General features: G+C 43.3%; 1 protein-coding gene across 2 annotated transcripts in view; it reads right to left on the bottom strand.

Annotated features, from left to right (window-relative positions):
- Positions 1-15,023, bottom strand: part of MED14 (mediator complex subunit 14) — a 131,349-nt gene that overhangs the window by 88,912 nt on the left and 27,414 nt on the right. For both annotated transcript variants that reach the window (XM_065438637.2, XM_065438636.2), the window contains 5 exons: positions 12,945-12,988; positions 12,460-12,548; positions 11,293-11,431; positions 10,627-10,741; positions 7,626-7,751 (listed from right to left, as the gene is read on the bottom strand). In XM_065438637.2, coding sequence (XP_065294709.2) covers positions 7,626-7,751; positions 10,627-10,741; positions 11,293-11,431; positions 12,460-12,548; positions 12,945-12,988 — 513 coding nt within the window. The remainder of the gene's footprint in view (positions 1-7,625; positions 7,752-10,626; positions 10,742-11,292; positions 11,432-12,459; positions 12,549-12,944; positions 12,989-15,023) is intronic.

Below are 15,023 nucleotides of genomic sequence, written 5' to 3' on the forward strand. Positions count from 1 at the left end.
CCTCCTTCTGCGAAGATGGTACTGGCCCACTGCCAGTCCATGCGGTGATTTTGGTCTCAAATTATTTGCCTCAATATCACGAAATAAAAACACATATCAAGCTGCGCTCAAATTTTGCATTAGGGAGTATCATAATCGTCAGACACTTTTTACAAATGCCAACAGGAGTGATATTTTAAAATAAATTTTACAAACTTGTTTCTGTTACTTTGATGTGCTAACTTAAGAGTTACAAATACCATTACATAAAGTGCTAAAAACATTTCTATCAGTTGCATACATGCTGACAACCTCGAAGGGATGCAAGTTTGTAGGCAAGTAATTTTGGAAGTGTAGACAGTATGATGTCAATTGCAAAGAAGAAATACTTTTTTTTGTATACCTACAAAATAGGAACAACCAAGGATGTTTTTAAACAATTTCTTTTCTTGTACAAGACTGTATGTCTGGAATTCAAATACAGTAAAAACCCGCGATACCAAAATCCCGCAACAATCAAATTCTCACGACAATGAAATATTTTCTTATCTCTGGCGAACGCCCGTAGGATTCAATGCATTCCGTACCTCCAGACAATGGAATGTCGCAGTACTATAGTCCCGCATCAATGAAATTTGCCAGAACATAACCACGCATATTATATATGTTCTTGCGCAAGGATAGCAGGCGCCAAATGTGCTCAAATGCAGCTGCTTTGCACTAAAAGTGCATAAAATATGACCATATTACACTTGTGTAGGCACCGCCATTTTTGTTTACCTAAACAATGAATCACCGAAGGTGATCGCGTGTGCCGGAAACACCTCATGGCCGCCATCTTGTTTGTTGACCGCCCATTTGAAGCGGCACGCATGTTGCTACCAACATGTAACGACACTTTCTGAACCCCTAGTGCAGTGCACATTGTGCGCCTCAGTCAGAAAAATGCAGCAAAATCCATGAAACCCATGTCCCACTGACGAGGAAGTGTCTACAGTGCTTGAGATGGCAGTCGTACCATGCAGTACCACACATTAGGCCATGATTGAGCGATCGTTTGGGAATATGTATCCCTTGCTTCAAGAATGCTGGTCTTGGTGCCACTCGACAGGCATCGCGTGTGGATTTGGTGCTGGACGTAGACTGGCGTGAAGTGGCCGTCATCTCAATCACTTGCCTTCGGTCAGATGGGATACGGTCACTTTCGCATTCGGCACCAGAGGCGTCAGTGCCTATGGGCAACAGTATGGGCAACAGTATGCGCTGGAGAAATGCTGCTGTATGCGTGGGGTGCTGTTTATCTGCATCCAGTGCCCAGTTACACAAAATCTCACAAAGTGATCGTATCTCCAAAAGCAAATGACCAAGAATACTGCTCCACAGCAGTGCTGCTGCTGCTGATCGATGCATGCAGCTCCCTTTGTACTATTGGCAATGCAGTTCTATATCCTTGAGCAAAGCTTGCTAAAGTAGGCTAATGGAATTTTGACAGTAAAGGATTGTTTTGCAACACATTGCCTATCTGCGCTGTCCCGTTTCGCAACTATGAAATTCTCGCAAAAGCACATTTTTTCACGTACTCCGCCGATTTCGTTATTGCAAGGTTCAACTGCATTCCTCTTGCAATTTTTGAACGCAAACTTCTACTGTGCTTCTTGTATAACATTGCAGTGTATCATTCATGTTTCATATCGATGCTGTGTTTTTGAGGGTGACATGGCCTTGTTGAGTACTTTGATGCTTTTAGCCATGTCTCCTGACATAAATGTATAAGTTGTATTCAATATGGTGAACAAAAAAAAGGCAGATAATACATCTTCAGCCAAAATGCTCACTGTAACCTGGAACTGCCACTGCTTAAGGGGAACAAGCTGCCCAAGACACGTGCCACACGGGCAAGGTTAATGCCATTAAGAGTGTAATTTTTTTGTCACTACTAAGTGCACATACTTAATGACATTAAAAGTCGCGATGGCAATAGCTGCAGTGAAACAGTGATGTTTGCTTGCCAATCAGAATACAATTAAAACAGTTATTTAGGGAGCAAATGTTTAAGAAATGGCGTGAGAAACATTAATAGGCGTATTTTAAATTGTTTACTTCACGAATATCATTGCTGCCCCTAGCCGCAAACTGTTTGAAGCCGAATCTAGCTGAATGGCCAATCCATAGTGTAGCCAAAGTATTAAAATTGGAAAAATGGCAGTCACAGCTTCAAAGCTTTCAAGCAGTGATCCTGAAGACTTTGACTATGTGCTCCAGTTTGTTGCGACGTATGTGCTTCTTAAGAGCCAAACATCGTCGAGAAATTCGAAGGCTTCAGTATGAGGCCAACAAGGCAAGAAGTCACCCCCATTCAATCGAACAGCTTTCCTAGGCTAATGTGTTCACGATTAGTGCTGTAGCCGTGCGTAGTGACAAGATCACAGGCTGATCTCTAGGAAAATAAAGAGCTCCTTTCAAAAAAAGGAGAAGAATATGTCAGTTGTTTTTATCTATAAGTTTGTTTAATATCGTCAGAATGTGGTCACCACAGCCACGGCGGGGACATTGGAAACGAGAGTACGCATTCGATGGCCAAATGGGTTGTAATAATTGTAATAGTGCACTAGGCTGCAATAAAACACTTTCTAAAAGAAAGTGAAGATTATATTCATTGTTCTTGACTAAGAATTCATTTAGCCTCGTCAGAATGTGGAGACATTGGGAACGAGGGTCACATTTGATGGTGAAGTGAGTAACGAGAATACACTACGTCGATAATGGCATTTTTATTACCACTAAGAATGTCTGTGTGGTACCCTGCGAATGGCATTAAAGTTTAAGGCATTAGCAAGTTAATGTCATTTTCTGTGCCCGTGTGGCATAGGTATAATTCAGCATAAAAACATTGTTTTAGTGTACTGGTAAAAAATCCTTAGCCACGAAGTCACCCCCCACCTAATATGTAATGCTGATAGCTTGAGTTACTGTTTCAATAGGCTGGCAGCAGCGCCATATGTCCAGCAATCTAGTTTTTAGACAGCAGTGATAATGAACTATGGGATATGAGGCTGTTCTTGCTATCGCACCAATGCAGTGAACATGACTAATCACCATCACCATCAACAAGTTGTACAGAGAACATTGTGCCACTTTGCCAGCTGGTGGAGAGAACATGTGGAACATGCGACAAAGTGGCATTTACTAGAATGTGCTTATCTATATTTTTTTTGTCCCAATATATGTAATGTACTATATCAATTACCGCAACTTAAGACACCCTACAGCCAGCCATTCAATCTTTCGAACTACCGTATTTACCCAAAGCTAACGCTCACCTTTTTTCCAAGAAAATAGATACAATAATTGCCTGCACGTTACAAACGGATACAAAACTAAAATTGTGCTTGCAGCGTTGGAAACAGCCTACCGTTAGAGCCGTCAGAGGAAGCACCATTGCCATCACAAAATGGCAACAGAGCATGTTCTCGTGAAGGTTGCTGTGGGTTCATTTTGTGCTCAACTACAAGATGGAGCGGCATTCTTGGGCAATCACTTAACATATCACTTTCCCGAAATATTGTATGACTCAGCTCCAGATGTATCAATGTATATGGCTGCCAGTATTCCTCTCACTGTGCCAAGCTCGCTATCTGCATACAGTAGCAGGAACGCCGTCAGCCGCATGCTTTGACGAGTCCAGTGCAGAGACAAGTAAAATCTCATGAAAGTGATAGTAGTGTTATTAGTATCTCTAAATGTGATCACTCAAGAATACTGCCCCTGTGTGCTTGGTGTCCTTGGCCAATGAAGAGCGAATGGCGATGACAATGCGCCGCTTTTATTATGAAAGCTTATTAAAGAAAAAGGTTTCCCTTCAGTGAAAGTAAACTCGGCACGTCTAGCTTTCTTTATTGCAAACGTGGGATGGATGGATGGATGGATGCGAAACTTTAATAAGGTCCTGAGGTACGCGACTCAGCGCGCTGCGGGCCGCTCCCACGTTGGGACAGCCAGGCCTTGCCCGACCGCCGCATCGTGGGCCCTCTGGACAGCCCATAGAGGCATGCTTTATTTCTCTTTTATAAATTGACGGCACATTTCATTCCGGTACCCCCCTCCCCCACTTTATTTTCTTACTTTAAACTTGTGAAAATTGGGTGAGCGCTAGAATAGGGGGCGCGTTTGAATTAGGCAAATACGGTATGCCTTATGATGATGTGAAAACGCAGGCATCGCTACAAGTAGAGTGATCAAGGTTTTTGTTTTGCTGCATTGCCAGCGCCTCTCTGAAACAAAAAGTATCAAAATGACACTTCTGGTCTAGTTCACAGCCTAGTCAAACCCAAGCTGACATGACAAGACAAACTGGGGCTGGCAAGCTATAAATTGGCATGCATGTCATGCATGTGTCATGCGTCTACCATTTTTCGTTTAACATAATAAACTGGTGACTCCAACTAAATGTTCACCCCCTAGTGGACACGCTGAGAAACAGTTCACCCAGGTTCAAGCTTGAAGCAAACAGGGCCTCCTATCACTGTATGCGCTGAATGCCTCGTAATTCTCATTAACACCGTGATGCCACCGCACACAAACCCGAAAATGAAAAAAATACAAATGTCGAAAGGCTTGCTGTGTACCATTATGCATGTCATCGCGGCGGAAGGACAGCAATGTATGATTTAATAATGACCTGGAGAAGAAACTTCGCATTGGGAAAAGGTGACGACTGATGCTGTGCCGGCTTATTCGAAATACTTCACTTGGGACTTCTTTCTTCCCGACAAGCAGAACATTGCTTTCAATATCTTGTTGGCATTTCAAATCGCGGAATGTGCTTTCTATAGACAGGCACTTTTATAAATTGTAGTGATGTACATTTAAGCTTCCTTCAGTTTTGGTCGTTTATAGGGTTCTGTCCCAGTATTAGTGTTACTAGTGAATTAAACAGCAGGAATATTCTTGCTAATGTACTTTGGTTTGCAGGCATGGTAGCAGGAATGATAACTGTCTCAGAAGGTCTAAAGTCGATCATGACGCATGTTATGCCATGAGGCAACATATCGTTTTCACAGCATGCTTTAGTTTAGCGGTGCAAGCAAGAGATGCTGGTTTCTCATTTAATAGGCTGAGTTGTCAGTTTATTTGCACGAAACAAATTTAGAAGCAACAGCAAATAGTGTTCGTTCCAGCTTTGGAGCGTTCGACCTGCACACAACCCCGCTGGTTTGCTTTCCGGCACTGCGCACACAACTAAATTCCATTAAAACTGGTTCAGTTCGTTTCCGAATCACGCATTTATACTAATACAAGTGACTTAGCCCAAAAGAAAACCTTTGCAAAATTTTGAAGACCTGTTGAAAAAAACTCAACTTAGTCCGACTGGTTGTTAGCCACTTCTCGCATTTCACTTGGGTTTGAGAATGCCTATGGGTGGCAGGCGCCTGCCATGTTCACAAGCACGAGCAACTACCTCGAACACTGCGTACTGCAAGCATGAACAATTAAGCACTAGTCATTGGACGCAGACAACCTTATCACTTATATCAGCTAAGTATAAAAAGAGAGGTGTGGCGATGACTCACAATTGGAACCCTAATTTGTTTTTATCCCAAGACACACTGACGAGGTAACATTACACTTTTTAGCCTTAGTGCAGAATATCCAAATTCAGCTTCTGAAAGCAAGACAGACGTTACTGCCTAAATACTGTGAGATGCTATATGTGATATATTACAGCACGAGTCTCACCCCCGTATTCAGAAATGCAACTTAAGTTCAAGCCCATGCTTGACTTGATCTAAGTGACACCTATCGTGAACGCGCCGAAGGAAACGCAGTGAGCGTCTTTATGCACGTTAACGCTAGGCGTCATCTAAATCAAGTCAAGCATGAGCTTCGACTCAAGTTGCATTTCTGAATACGGGGGTCAGTGTGGAGTTGCCTGTGAAGATCGAAAACAGTCAAGTATTGTACCTGTACAAGTAGAGCAATGCTGAGAACAAGTGCTGGCATCTTTCGGAGGCGCACTATGCACAAACACCTCCCTTTTTTAAATCTCCAGCTTGCTTGAAAGGCTCTTTGCCACTAAAAAAAAACGTGATGTCGCTCGCTGGGCAGGCCAAATGTTGGCACACACAGCGCACCGATTTCCACGGTTTTGTCGGTGAAATCCTTGAGACAGATCAAAATAAGGCAATTGGCAGCAAGGACCCTTTCAGCTTTGACAAAAAATTTTGATTCGACGCCACAACTGAGAAACGCATGAGCAGAGCACCAAGCAAAAGAGCCACCGTGAACTTAGATATCACAGCCATCTTTGTTTATTTGGACAGTGTTTCCAGCACAAGTAACGAATTCTGGAGTTGCCAATAGCTATAGTGTATTGAGTGTCTTCTTTTAAGAGGTTTTGTCGCTCAACATCACCAGCCCTTGCTGCCTGTTTTGACGTGGACTACGATGAAGCAAGAAAAGTACCACAAAATGACAGTTGCATACCTGCAAGTTTTCCTCTGATGGAAAGTAGCAAACCATTAAAAGTTGTCAGGAGATGAAAATTTGGTGTAAGCTGTGGCTTTACTTATCCTTGATGGCACAACAATGGCTGAAATACAGACTGACCTGGTTGCAATTAAACATATGCATACAGCATCACATTCACAAGCTCTTTGGGATAGAGCCTTGGCCAGTTCCAACTTCAAGAATCAGGAACGGCTGAGTGCGAGGGCCTAGGACACGGCCTGAGCTCAAGGCGTTCTGGAATGAGGACGCCTGTCCAAAGTTTCACTTATGCAATAAACATGTTTATTCTTTCTCTTACAAGCTTTGTTAGCCACTTGTGAAGTAGACACCTTTTCTTGTTCTGGTACATAAGACCCTTTTCAAGTTTCGATTATAAGGTATGTATTCAGTAGTTCAAGCAATCCCCGGAGAGTATGAATAATCAGTAAGCTGCCGTATATTAGTATGCATACTTATTTTCTTTTTCTTGCATCCCCCAACTGCACCCTCTCTTTCTAAAGACCTAGATATACTCGAGCTCCACGATGTCATGGTGGAGCACAACAGGCGTCTATACTACAATGACACAACACAACCGGTCTGTCTGGCGTCGTCGGGCAAGTTCGAACGTTGCGGGCGCATTAATAGCTCCGTTCCTACTTTTTTGTCCACAGTGCCAAGCCACACCAGCCATGCATCCCGGCATTTCTTGCGCAGAGCTAGCAGAATGACACGAACGCGCAAAAGTATGTCCACCTTCGTGGCTCCATGCACATGCGCGACGTGGTTGCATAGCAACGTGAAATGTCGCGCAGTTACCGCCATTTATAGTATAGTGTTTAACTTATACCCAGCTCAACATCGCCAACGCAACATAGCTTCGGTCGATGTGGTGCGGTGCACAGAAAACGCCAGAGCATATCAAGCACTGAATGCCTTATAATTGAATACACGGGGAATGCGGGAGATGGAAATTCAAGATGCTGAGCAAAATGAGAACAAGGTGAAAGCAGGAGCTCCTACTTTCACCTTGTTCTCATTTTGCTCAGCATCATATAACTGAATAATCACAGCAATTATACCTTGTGGAAAGGTAATACGGTATATCAGAGATGGTGTCATGGATAAGAAAAGCCAAGAAATGAAAGGAAAGAACATACTGTACTGAGGTACAAACGCCAGGAAGTATCCTGTATGGGTGTCCACAGTGACGAGCAGGTTCTCCGACTGCATGCAGGGCTGTAGAAGGGGAACCTGCAGCACGGCTGGCGAGCCCTGGATTGGACCTGCCGAAAAAATCGCATTACAGAGCTGTAGAGCAAAATGCATTCAGGGCACAGTTGACATTTCAGTTCTGCAAGTGGGCTTCACATTTCACCACAGATGGCATTCAACCAAGCCAAGGTAGTGAATGTCCCAATTCAAATGAAAACAAGGTACAAACACATTATTTGGTGATACCACTCCTTTCCATGCCTCTGGCATATGGCCTCAGCAGGCACATATGCAAGGGAGTGGCCAGGCCCCCCCCCCCCCCCCGAAGTTAAGCGGCACACCACCGCCTATCCGCCCAAGGCACCACTCCTCACACACATTCCTAAAGCTTCAACAAATCAATCTACTCGGCGGTCAACATTTTGCTGCCTTGTACAGCGAAAGCAGTGTATGACTAACTTCGGTAGTTTTTTTCGGCATCCATTAACAAAGAAAATTATCATGTGGGCCGATCCTGGTGATAGTGCAAAAAGGGTTCAAGATCAATGCCACATACCCCTGTGGACTCGGGAACCTATAACGCACCTTTCGGAGACTTCAGGATGGGCCCACATATGGGGACTGCTTAACGCCTGCTTCACCTCCACGGCGAGTCGGGTCGGCATTGCACTACCTTCGGGATAGACCCCCATGAGGGGAGCGCTTAACGTCTGCTTCACCCCTGCCGCGAGTGGGCACGGTATTGGAATATCTTTGCGGTCGGCCTACGTATGGGGAGTTCTTAATGCCTGCTTCACCTCCACCGTGGGTCGGCCTGGCATTGCACTACCTTTGCGATGGGCCCACATGTGAGGAGCACTTAACGCCTGCTTCATCCCCGCCGCGGGTAGGCCCAGTATTGCAATTTCTTCGGGATCGGCTGATGTATGGGGAGTTAATGCCTGCTTCACCTCCACCACGGGTCGGCCCGGCATTGCACTACCTTCGGGATGGACCCACTTGAGGGGAGCGCTTAACGCCTGCTTCACCCCCACCACGGGTGGGCCCGGTATTGGAATATCTTCAGGATCGGCCTACGTATGGGGAGTTGTTAATGCCTGTTTCCACCTCCACCGCGGGTCGGCCTGGCATTGCACTACCTTCGGTATGGACCTACATATGCAGGGTGCTTAACGCCTGCTTCACCTCCGCCGCGGGTTGGCCCGATATTGCACGATATTCAGGCTGACCCGCAGCGGATGTGAAACACTTTGCTTTTCATTTGAGAGCTTTGACTGTCATCAGTTTTCGCTGTCATTCCATCTTCACGGAGTGGAATAGTTGTCAATTTTTTCACTCCTTTTGGATGGCAGCAGTTATCAGCATCTCCTGGGGTGTGGAGGCGAGTTTTGTTATCGATTCGGGGCCCGCAGGATTAACTCAAGATGAATTCAGTTGTCACCACCTAATGCAGCAGGCAGGGCATAGTTTATTGTTTTAATTATAATATTTTATTTTTCTTATAATGCCTAACAGAATTTTTATGTCACCATCAATTCAACGATCATGCGCATCCGTATGCTTTGTTAGTTCAATCTTCTTTGTTTAGACTGATCCAGGGGCCAGGAAAGGGATTCGGTTCATAGTCGGTTGGTCCGTACGCTGGTGGAACAAGTTGTGGCAGGAGAAAACGCCAGTTGCGCTTAACTTTTCCTTTTGCTTCATTATTTCCTCGAGAGACAGCTCGCCACGACGCTGGCAGATCCTCGGAACCATATATCCGCGAAATGGGTTAGATAAGGTGGAAAATAAAGTATTGCAAAACAGCATCCATCATCAGACCCTGCAATAACCCTTAAACCCATAAGTAATATGACTGTCACCCGTTACCTCGTGTGATTTTTCCCTTACTGTACAGCACTTTCCGTGCAAAATTGGCAACTGGAATCAAGAGTCGCAAGGAGATGAGAAATTAAGTGATCTCCTAAGCGAGAAAGCCAAGGCAACAGCTAAACAGGGAGGAAAAGCGAAAACTGTTTGTAAAAATTATTATGGATCAACATCTTTTTATTTAAAAAGGAAGCAGAGAAAACGCCACCGGAACTGGAGAATAATTCCATGTGTTTTGAACTACACTTCTACAGTTATCAATCGAGCCGCCTGACGTAGCCATTCCCTGCTGTGCTAATGGGGGAGGGTGGTTTGAACCTTCCGCGGTGGGCGCAGTATGTCTAGAACCACAGCATCCTGTGCTCTACGCGGTCCTGCGAGGCTGGTGACCACGCATTGTTACGCAACTTCCCAAATAACAACACGAGTCGGTTTTGCTACTTGGTAGAGCAGTGAACGAGGGATGCAAAAGAACTGTGACTGTTCCGCAAATGTACATTCCCCCACCCCCCCCACCCCCCCACCCCCCCATTTCCCGAAAAATCGCTGTGCGTATGTGCCTGGGCCTCAGCTTTGAAGGTGTCTTGAGTGGCCATCTCAGCAGTTCCAGAAACAATCTTGCGGTGTGTGCTCAATCATAACCACCTTTTTTCTTGCCGTTGTAAAGAACATCACGTCAGCAAGTTCTTCCTTCAGATGTGTCAACATAGTAATGCACTCTGCAGTGCTATGAAGCCACACTCAATTTTAAGATTCACTTGTAACTTCAACTCGCACTATGCTTTTCGATGCAGGTTACAGCAATAATAATGATACATTATATGCAACAATAATACAGTAAATGCTTTATACATAAACATGTGGTGTCTCCCTCATTTTAAAGAGTACAGATCATCATGTTCAGCTTGAACCATGCAATCTCCACAGCAATCGCATAGCGTTCATGAATTGTGAGGCAGCAGTTACACAGCTGGTGGCTATTTAAAGATTTCACTCAGGACAATTTATGCCTTTTTTGTCATTCCTTGTCTCTGTCAACAGAAATCGTAATTTGTGCTTATCCATAGCGGCACTCACATTCTATGGAGGACCCAAGGAAACCCTTGAGCCGGTCTCGGAGATCAGACAGACGCTGTTTCGTTCGAATGTGAATCGTCTGAATGAGAAGCTTCTCCACTGACAAGAACTCCGACTGAAAGGAAGGACAAGACAAAGATGTAGCAAACTAATGCCAGCTTTTGCAAATTGACTGGTAATGCTTGCAACAGATTTTATTCACTCATACAGCAGACTGCACGCAAGTATTGCATAAATGCACACCTCAAAGGCCACACACATCTGAAGGCCAAAGGCCTTTGAAAAGTAAAAAGCATTTCTGAACAGTTATGTCCATTCACATGACTGGTATCTGTTTTTCTTTATTTCTTTTCCTTTTTCCTTGCTCTTTCTTTTCTTTTTTTTTAAGGCTTTCTTACACATAGTGTTCTACAAGTTCTGATTATGTTTCAAACACAGAGTTCACAACAAGCAGTAAACAAACAAGAAAATGTTTATTTGAGTTAACTGAAAATTGTAATTTGTAATTTACTATTTGTTTCTTGTAATTTTACTAGGACAGCACAAATACTTCTTCTAAACTTTTCCAACTAGCCTGCACTCTTCATTAGGAAAATACTCTCCAGTTCATTCCTACAAAATATCAGAGGCCACAACTAGAGACAGCACAGCACATACTAGTATTACCTTGATGGCCTGGTCAGCCCACACAGCATCTTTGTGTGGAAGCATCGGGTTATGTGCCACCCGAAGAGGCTTCCCAGGGTCTACAGGATCCACATGGATGTTCAGCTGGTACGCGTGCCTCTCCTTTGACATCTGGTCCCTGGGAGGAAGGACACAGGCAAACTATCGCATCTTTTACCAACAGCATTATCTTCTACAAATGTTTATTCACTTCTCTTTTTGGTGATATTAATGCTTGAGCTTTTTCCTCTTCATTTATCCTGTATATCTGCATTGGATGGCGCATGTCACTAGCAGCTTTTGATATATCTATGCATATTCAATACCACAGTCACCGTTTGCTGTTGTTATTATTATTATTATTATTATTATTATTAGTAGTAGTAGTAGTAGTAGTAGTAGTAGTAGTATTCACAATTTCTGTTTGCAGAGATGCCATCTGCACCTTTTGTTAGTGTTTCTTAGAGTTGCCATAAGCATTGTATAATAACTACGCATTTTTTTCTCTTTTTTATTGCTTTTCTGCAACTCATGTAACTATAACCCCATTCCCCTCTTTTAGTGATTAAGGGTATTGTATATAACATGGATAACATGATTATTTGCACAGAAGGGGCTCTTCCTTCCTACTTCGTTTAAGCCACAAAGGAAAGAAGGGCACATGCTGTTCTGCTTGCTCCGGCTCAGTCTCGGTTCCCCACGTCATTTCTCGTCATTTTTTATGGCATATGACATTTTGATGGCTAGCAACACATTAAACCTTCACCTTTGGCTCAGGTTTGTTCAAAAAGCTGACCATGAGAGCGAGAAATTTTTTTTCAAATAACCATTGCACCATTTTTCGAGTTCGAATCGCGGAATGTTTTCCCTATTCAAATGCATAGGTTTTTGCCAGGACCAACAGAGCAATTTGAATTATCCATCAATTTAAATTACGAGATTTCTAATTATTGGGATTTCACTGTACTGTATGGGCATTATTCAAATTATTGGGATTTCTGTGTAGCAAGAAGGGTTTTGCAACCTAGCTGCAACTGTTGGCTTCATTTCCTTTATGCAAGTTATGAGCACATCATTCAGTACAAAAAAAAGTTGTTTAACTTTACCGGTAACTACTATTACAGGCAGCGGAGCAGGTGTTAATTGAAGTGGCATTAATTGACTCACCTCCAGTATTGCACCACCAGATTCTGTCCTGCCTTGTACTCCTCAACACGAACAAAATCGCCCAGTCGCTCCCGACACAACCGTATCAACTGATGTGGCAGGTTAGGTGGGTGGCAATGCAATGCAACAGTGCATCAAAACAATTACAAAATCATTGTTACATATACAATTGTTAAGCTCCAATTCAACTTGCATGCACAATCTTTTGTCCAATAGCACATTATGCACGAAAAATTGCAATAGCATACACCTGTACTGGTGTGTGGCTACTAAGTTCATAATTAAAAATGCTATTAAACTGAACTAGGCAAAGTAAATGCACTCCTTTAGATCTATGCCTGCCTTATCCAAGCATAGTCTGACAACAGAAATATTTGTGAACCTGAGTTTCACAGCTACAGAGAACATGCATCTTTCCCACTAAAGTGAGCTGCGCAAATAAATAAAAGAGAAAGAAGGTAAAGGTGTGCAGCAGGCAGTCTCACCTGAGAATGAATTACCTCCAACTGTAAACTAAGGCAAAAGGAGTCTGGTGAAGGTGTGTTAAGGCCTACGTTTGACAAGCTTTCTTCAAGCATTTCCTACGAATACTAGTGTGGCAACCACAAGAGCAATAAAACATTCACACTGTGGTTAAAACAAAAACAGTCCACATAGAGAGTGAACATTGGATCAAGAACAAAACAGCAGAAAAGGTGTGCCGAGTATGTGACTAGTGATATTAGTAACTGCATTGGCTACAATGACCTGCTTACACAAAGTAATGAATGCCTTTGCTTTGACGTGATATGCACAAACTTCTGTTCCAAGAGTCGCACCGAAGCAACGTAAACTAAATACAATTGATGTTTGCAAAGGGGAATGCAGAAGCGCTGCGGAAAAAGGAGACGTGGACTGGAAAGATGCTCACTTGCAACTAAGTATGTTTTCGGAGATAAACCACCAGGAAACATTATTGCGGATGCGCTGTCATCGAGAATTGTGAAAAAAAAAATGTTTTTTTTTTTAATATAAAATTCGCCTAACAACTGGGCATGCATTACATCAATAATGACAACTATAGTGTAGGTGATGGCAACAACAGCATGTGCATATCAATCATGTCAAACCAACTAGCCTGACAGCTTAGTATTCTAAACACAATTGGAGAGGCGCCGATTGTGCAGCTCAGCTGTGATTAATTCACACTTAGGTATCACTGTCAGAAAATTTGGGACTATGGCTGACTTGTGATAATTAAAACTACAAAAATTTAAATTCAAATAGAAGTCAAATTTGGTCAACCAGTTTAGTTTTAAATTAATTTTGAAACTCTTTAATTCAAACATTGCTCTCAACTATTTCAAGCCTTTGTATTACAAGGGCGGAGTCTTACTGCCACAAACCGCCGATTAAAAGGCCCCTCACCAGGTCTGGCCATTTTGAGCTGACAAGCACCATGCATACAATGTGCACTAACGATCATGTCTGCTATGTATTACATCGCTACGTACCGTGGAAGGAGCTGAAATTTCAAGCCGAACGTCACTTGCCATTCTCCTCGCAGGTGCCACGGTCCAAGCTGGAGGAATGATGTATACGTGCTAGTGCGCCTACGTACATGTGTCTTTGCTGTGACGTCGCTCTTAGACTCGTGACTTGGAGAATTATTCAAGGCAATGTCTGTTATTTGTGCAATCCGCTGCATCAATAGATGAATTAAGGTTTAGAGAGATAAGCATACACACAAACTGAATGTCTGTGTGTATTTGTTTTACTTCATACCACACTCAGAGATGTACAGTGAAACCTCGTTATTACGAACACATTAACGAACTTTTCCTATTAACACACTTTTCAGAAAATCTCTGCTGACTTCTTATGGTTTCATTGTAAAATATTTTAGTAATACAAACTTCAGAATACCTAACATTTCAGAATAACAATCAATATTAAATTTTGGTGTCATGTTAACAACGCCTGAGTACTACGAACTAATATTCCGAAATCTGGGGATTCTTAGATTTCTATGGATCCTTCACGGCAGATGAAACAGTAGGCTAGCAGATGACAAGGCACAGAAAGCGGACGCCACGGCGCACGGGTTCAGAAAACCTGAGATGGCACTCAGTAAAAAAAGCATGGGAGAGAATTTTTTTTTTTAATCTATTGTGGAGGTGACGAGGCATTGGGTTTTGCGAGTGCATGTTCTGCCCAGGCACATGTCGCCTAGCAACGAAGGGGCATCTCTTCCTTCTTTCGCCCTTCTTTCTGCAGACGTACTTGCTATTTTCACAGAGAAATGTAACCTCCGTACTTGCAGTGATGCCACACGGTCACACTCTGCACTTTCCAGACGGTGTCGTTTATGCAGGATTGCGCTTCGAAATAGTTCGGGTGACCGCGTCAAGTGAAACAGTCGCGGTGTTTAGAGCAAGGAATGTGAAACGCAAACAACAAGAAGCATTGCGCTTTGGAGGCGATACGGAGCTTCCTTTTTGTCAGTAGTTTTCCGAGTTTCAGTGTCTGATTTGCGAGTGTCACTTATCATACGGTGCTTCAGTGGTGCGTGAGGGTCTGGAATC

This window comes from Dermacentor albipictus, chromosome 1 (assembly GCF_038994185.2).
Source record: "Dermacentor albipictus isolate Rhodes 1998 colony chromosome 1, USDA_Dalb.pri_finalv2, whole genome shotgun sequence".
Classification (NCBI taxonomy): Eukaryota; Metazoa; Arthropoda; class Arachnida; order Ixodida; family Ixodidae; genus Dermacentor; species Dermacentor albipictus.